This window comes from Mandrillus leucophaeus, unplaced genomic scaffold (genome assembly GCF_000951045.1).
Source record: "Mandrillus leucophaeus isolate KB7577 unplaced genomic scaffold, Mleu.le_1.0 Scaffold2, whole genome shotgun sequence".
NCBI classification, from domain to species: Eukaryota; Metazoa; Chordata; class Mammalia; order Primates; family Cercopithecidae; genus Mandrillus; species Mandrillus leucophaeus.
Window position 1 is genome coordinate 10,897,348 of NW_012102031.1, and position 6,295 is coordinate 10,903,642.

At 46.5% G+C, this 6,295-nt stretch overlaps 2 protein-coding genes across 4 annotated transcripts in view; one reads left to right on the forward strand and one right to left on the reverse strand.

Annotated features, from left to right (window-relative positions):
- Positions 1-6,295, forward strand: part of SYN3 (synapsin III) — a 613,179-nt gene that overhangs the window by 220,547 nt on the left and 386,337 nt on the right. The window contains exon 6 of the mRNA XM_011978990.1: positions 208-297. Coding sequence (XP_011834380.1) covers positions 208-297 — 90 coding nt within the window. The remainder of the gene's footprint in view (positions 1-207; positions 298-6,295) is intronic.
- The window catches only part of TIMP3 (TIMP metallopeptidase inhibitor 3), a 61,837-nt gene continuing 57,716 nt past the window's right edge, over positions 2,175-6,295 (reverse strand). For all 3 annotated transcript variants that reach the window (XM_011978986.1, XM_011978987.1, XM_011978989.1), the window contains one exon: positions 2,175-6,034. In XM_011978986.1, coding sequence (XP_011834376.1) covers positions 5,837-6,034 — 198 coding nt within the window. In that variant the 3' untranslated portion in view covers positions 2,175-5,836. The remainder of the gene's footprint in view (positions 6,035-6,295) is intronic.

A 6,295-nucleotide genomic window follows, 5' to 3' on the forward strand; every position in this document is an offset into this window, starting at 1 on the left:
TCTTGGGCAGAAATGGAGGGGTTAACATGGCTGGATGATGGAGAGGATGAATGTCCAGCCAAGGAATCTGGTCTTTATCCTATAGGCAGGGAGCACCTACTGAAGCTTAGCTCAGAACAGTCGATGCTTGAGGCCTCAGATCAAGTGGGAGGTTTTGCCCTACTGGGTAACAATGGTTGATCAACATTCTCTCCTCTTCTATCCTAGTTCTCTCAGCTCATTAAGATCTTCCATTCCCTGGGTCCTGAGAAGTTCCCGCTTGTGGAGCAAACATTTTTCCCCAACCATAAGCCAATGGTGAGTGCCCTTTTTTACTCTGTTTCTGTGCGTGATGTGGAGTGAATACAGATGTCTTGTCCTCAGTCCCTTTGGATGAAGGAGGTGGACTGTAGGGGTTGTACACTGACCACGCAGACTCTAAGGCGGAGTCACAGTGTCCTGTGGGAGTGCCTGGATTTCCTAAGGGAAATCATCTCTCCAGGTGAAGTTCGGGCAGTAGGGCAAATGACAAAGGTGTACCACATTCCTTGGACCTTGGAGATTTTCAGCAAATCAGGGGACAAGTTCTGGGGGCATGTTGGAGCCAGAGGCTGGTTATAAAGGTAAAAGGTGTTTTCAAGGTGAGATGTTGTTTTACTTGAGCCTTTTGTGGAACCTGATTTCAACTCATATTTTAATAAAAAGCAGTAATATTAATATTTTATTTGCATTGGTGGTTGAAGGGCAGTGTCCTTATATGTCCTCTTCACTTTCCAATTTGTGAATGCACCTGAGCTCTCCTCTGGGAAGCATTTAGGGCTTAGCTCAGAGTATGTGATACAGCCTCCCATTTGGAGGATACCTGGGTGGAAGAGGTGAATGTCTTTTTGAATGAGGTGAAGGATTCTCCACCTGAAGCCAGAAAGTGTTGTGGGGAGGAGGTCTGAGCAGCAGGAAAGAGCCTGCAAACATGTCTGCTTGCATAGTTGGTGGTCTTCTTAAACTGGTCAAAGGAATTCAAGGCCGTGACCCTGCGCTTGGCCTTGCAAGGAATGAGTCTTTGGGAACAGAATAATGAATAGGGTATCCCATAGTCCCAGCTGGGGACTTACTGTGGCTGTTTGTAGAGTCCAAGCTCAGGCTGCTGGCTAGACAGTCTTGTTTGAAGACACTGATGGTTAGGACTGCAGATTGCAGGAGGAATCACTCTAACCAAGCAGAATTTTCTGTTGATGATCTTGCCCCTATATCTGATCGGGCAAGAGTCACAGAATCCAGAACATGCTGGCTGAGATAAGAAGGGCACATGTGAAACCCAGCATAACCCGAAACCCTGGATTTTCCTTATTGTATGCATCCTTGCAGTGGGGAAGATTCAGAGGTCATTATCAAACCAGCCTGAATTTGAATCCCAGTTCTGTCTATACATTGGGTCTCAGGAAAATGACTTTATCTCTGTGAGCCCCAACTTCTTCAGGTAAAAACCATGGTTGATTGTGGAGCAACCTCATTGAGTAGTCGGGATTTCATGAGATCCTGTATATAAAGTGCCGTACCTGGCCTATGGTAGGAGTAGCTTTAAAACAAGGGTGAAAACCTGGAACATTGTCAGTGGCGGTTTGAAAGTCGGGCGAGGGGTCTGCAGCCAGCCCAGCCCATTGACAGTGACAGGCCCTGCTGTAAACTCTGAAAGGAGGTTGTTATAAGCTCTGGGAAAAGGTCGCCAGCTGTCGTGAGACCTCATGAGTTCCTGGTGTTCCCAACTAGGCCAAGCCATACTTGGAATTTCAAGCAGGCAATTGACATCAAGGACTGCAGTTTGCAGTCCACCCCTCCCCACCTCCACCAGGTTGGGATTCTTAGGAAGAAAACAAGGAGAGCTGAGTGAGGACTCCAGTCTGGGGGTACTTGTACCACCAACAGGTGATTAGGTACAGGTGTATTAATAGATCCAGATTCAGCAGAACTAGGGAGGACTCGAGCAATAGAATCAGGGAGCAAAGTCAAGGCAGGGCACCTCTCCTGAGATTCCTTCTGCAAGGGAAAAGGACTGGAGCGGGGTAGGGCCAGGCCGTAGCAGTGCATGGAGGGAGGGACGTGTCCAGGCCTGGAGCTGGGGACAGACTTCCAAGGCCTGCTGGCATGTACATAACTCCCCGTGGCGGTCAGAACACAACAAGGCAAGAGACAGCAGATGTGTGATAGAAATAAAACCACTTTACTGTTTAGAATAAAGGACACACTATAAAAAGTGAACATTATGCAACATTACAAGACAATATACATTCACGGAATATAAAATTCATAAATAACATGGAGGAAAACTGTAAACAGTGCTACAAAATTTAGCAACAAATACATTCCTTCTAGACAGGGTTCGAGATCTCTGGTTGGTTTCTCTCCATCACTTCTGGGTTTCAGGACAGCAGACTGGCTAAAGGGAAAGGCGGGTTGTGGGAGAATCTAAGAAGCCCCTACCCCCAAAGCAAAACCTATTTTCCAAGTTCTTCCGTTCCTCTTGCCTCCAAAGAGTCAATTTGGAAGTTGTTATCACATCCACCTCCCCTACTTTCCCCCATTTCGTTTTGCTTTTGCCATCAGATTTTTATAATGTTTCTCTCTGATAAAAATACTCTAGTGACATGTTTACCTTAGGTAGCCAGAAGCCATCTTGGGGTAGGCCAGACTGTCAGCTGTCACGTGCAAGACAGAGGTCTGGGGCACGGAAGGGTAGTGTCTCCTGCAGGCCACAGTTTCCCCTAGACAGGGCTATTACAAAAAGTCTTGTTTCTTTAGTTGTTCAAGAACCATGTTGCCACCATGAGGCTGGTCTGGAACTAGGGGAGGGTAAAAGACAGGAGTCTCTGGGTGTTACCTACCCTGGACAGAGCAGAGCACTGGCCTGAGAGCTGAGAGCCTGGGCGTGGAGCTTCCTTGATTGGCAGGCAGAAGAGATACCCAAAGGAGGCAGCGAGAACTTGGAATTGTATCTCCTATGGCCCTGGATTCTTAGAAAAATCATGGCTTCCCAATTGGATGGGCAACAGGACTTGGGGTGAAGTAAATGGTAGACTGCCCAGGGCCGGGTGACACAGAACGAGAACATGAATGTACTTTAAACATTTTTCCTACTTCAGGAACAATTGGGATTCCAATAGGGAGGAGGCTGGAGGAGTCTCAGTTACTAGTTCCTTCTAGTTCCCCCAATTCACCAGTCTAGCTGCTTGCCTAGAAGTATTTTCCTCTCCATTCCACTGTAGAATTTGATTCAGGAAAATGGCGGCATGTGGGTTTCATTTTTTTTCTCTTAAACACAATGTACACATATTACAGCCTACACATGACACAAGATTTAGCAAAATAAAATGTTTACGATATGATTGAAATACAGAAGTGTCTCAGCTACATAAATGACTTTAAATTATACAGTAAGTGAACGGGTGAAATAAAAAAGCTATAGCTTATAGAAAGCTCAAAACCGCCGTCTGACATCGCTTTGCAAAAGACCCTTCTTTGCCCAGGGCCTCCTCACCAAAGCCTAACAGATGGAGCTGTGGTTCTGCTAATTTATCGACTCTGCAGGGAAACGTCAGGTGCCTCACGCTCAGCCTTCACCCAAGTTCCTCCTTGTGTGAGAGGGGCTGACCACCCCAGGGAGTGTGAATGGCCAGATGCCCCACAGAGAAGACACTGATGTCCCCTCGTGGGAGGGAGCTTGTGTAGGTTAGTCAGGGGTCCCACCATGCGAGACCTTGAGGTGAAGATAAGGACAATCCCAAAACATCAAGTCTGGGCTCATCCCTTCAAAACCACTGACCTGCCGGCCTCAGCTTCTTCTGTTCACACTGCCTCTGCCTCACAGAGAAGGCCAAGCCTCCCATTCTCCCCCTGCCAAATGGCATGACCGCAGAGGGAAAGGTACATGGTAATGAAATTGATCCCAAGGAAACCCGATGCCTGTACTGTCTTCCTGCTCTGGGGTTCTGCCAAGCACCTTGCCTGGGCACTTGTGTGTGTGCAAGACACTACAATGTGTTGTCTGCTGCTTTTTTTTTTTTTTTCTTCTCCTGTTTCAATTGGCAGCTCTGTTTCCTAAAGTGGAATGAACTGAAGATACAAATACTAATAGAAGATAAATACCCATAAGCTGAAAAAAGAGACAGAGAGCAATCATGTTCAATGTCACCATCCTACCACCCCCCCCCCCCGTAAAATATACATTATCACCTAGTCTTAGCATCTCACTTTTGACACTAAAACTTAAAATAATTTTATTTAATAGGAGAATTTATATTATAGTTTTATTTAAAAAAAAAAAAAACAAACACAACAGAAACCCTACAACTGGTTGCAAACTCAGGCTTTCCCCAGTGACCAACAATTTTAATTCCAAGAGGTGAGGATCTCAGGAGGTGGCATTCACCCACCGGGAAGCTAGGGAAAGGGGACCAAGCTGTCTCCACACCCAGGAGAGGTGTCCCTCCAGCCGAGGCAGGACGCTGCAGCTCTCCCTCCTGTGCCCAGGCCCATGACTACACTCTCATCTGCCATCTGAGCCAAGCCAGGAAGGCAGTTAAAAGGAAGGCCCCCAAACATGAAGCAGAGAAAAGGAGACGGACAGGGGTCAGATGACCTGTGATAGGGAAGAGAGGGTGCTGACGGTGTTCAGAATTTCAAATTTTAATTAAAATGAAAAAAAAAATGTCAACTTGGAATGTCATGATTTTCTTCAAACAAGCAACGACAACAAAATAGAAGAGATTAAACTATTGGCATATTTAACAGCATTGAACAGAATTCTGTGTCCTGTAAAAAAATTAGCTTATGTCCCCATGTGGGTATATGCAAATGTGTATACAAACATATCCCCCTAGGTGAGCTAAACACTATTCTGGAAATAGTATCCTCTACCCAAATCTACTTGGCTATATCTGTGGGTAGTGTAAGATGTGTGTATTTCACCAATTTACATAAAAGCAAGCTCCCGGCCAAATCTACCAAAGAGTTTTCCAGGAGGAAATCTGGTGGGAGGAAGGGAGAGGAAAGACATTCATCTCAGTCTTTCACCTGAGCTTTTGTACAAGGCAGGCAAATTGCCTCCTGACCTCAGGCAGATGTTTAAGTCTTCACCAACTAAGAAAGCTCTGTTATTCTGGCCTGGGTGCTTGCTCCAGACTCAGGAACATCTGGTCAATGCAAGCATCACTGGGCTGGGGAACTGCGTGTGTGCTGCGTCATCTCCGACTCTCTTGTAGTTCCTTCCTTCCCTCCCTCACTCTTACATGCAGACACAGACAGACAGTCTGGTTGGGACATGCAGTGGCAGCTCCTGGTGTGTAAGATCTTTCACACACCTCGAGTCTATCTGCTTGCTGCCTTTGACTGATCCTGAAATGGTTGGCCTTTCAGCCACTTCCTTGTCTGTGTCCTTTATGTATTGGAGGAGAAGGACAAAGGGAAGAGGGTCTGGGAGATGGTGAGGTGGGGAAGAAGCAAGAGGGGTGGGAATTACAATCCCCAACTGGAGTAGTTTTTCATTTTTGTTTTCCTAAAAAAATAGAGATTATATTATCACGAAGAAGAGGAATATAGGTTCCTCATTCTTTCTGGCATGGCACCAGAAATTCCCAGGTGGAAATGAGTGATGTCAAAACCAAAAAGAAGGGGCAGGGTGGGGGGCCAGGAGGATAGTTCCCAGTAAACCCCATATGATAGCATAGACCTTTCTTTAAGTGTTCCAAGTGCTAAATTTGCAAGAAAACAGGCACTAATTTCATTGTCATCATCTGGGAAGAGTTAGTGTCCGAGGGAAGCTCAGCGGGAAGGGAGGGAAGTGAGGTGGGGCAGGGTCTGGCGTTCAGGGGTCTGTGGCATTGATGATGCTTTTGTCCGGGGGGGCCCATCCTCGGTACCAGCTGCAGTAGCCGCCCTTCTGCCGGATGCAGGCATAGTGTTTGGACTGGTAGCCAGGGTAGCCGAAATTGGAGAGCATGTCGGTCCAGAGACACTCGTTCTTGGAAGTAACAAAGCAAGGCAGGTAGTAGCAGGACTTGATCTGCAATTAGATAACAGGCAGCAGTTGATGGAATCTGCCATGGTATGCCCAGGCCTGAGGCTGCCGAGCCTGGATTCAGACCCTGGGGCCACTGCAGGGGAAGCCTAGCCTTGTCAGTCTCTCAGTGATAATAATATAAATAGCACTAGCGAACATTTGTTGAGCACCTACTATCTCACAGACATTCTGATAAGTGCTTTGATAGTATTCTCTTTAATTCTCATCACAGTTTTATCTCCCTTTTTACAGATAAAGAAATAG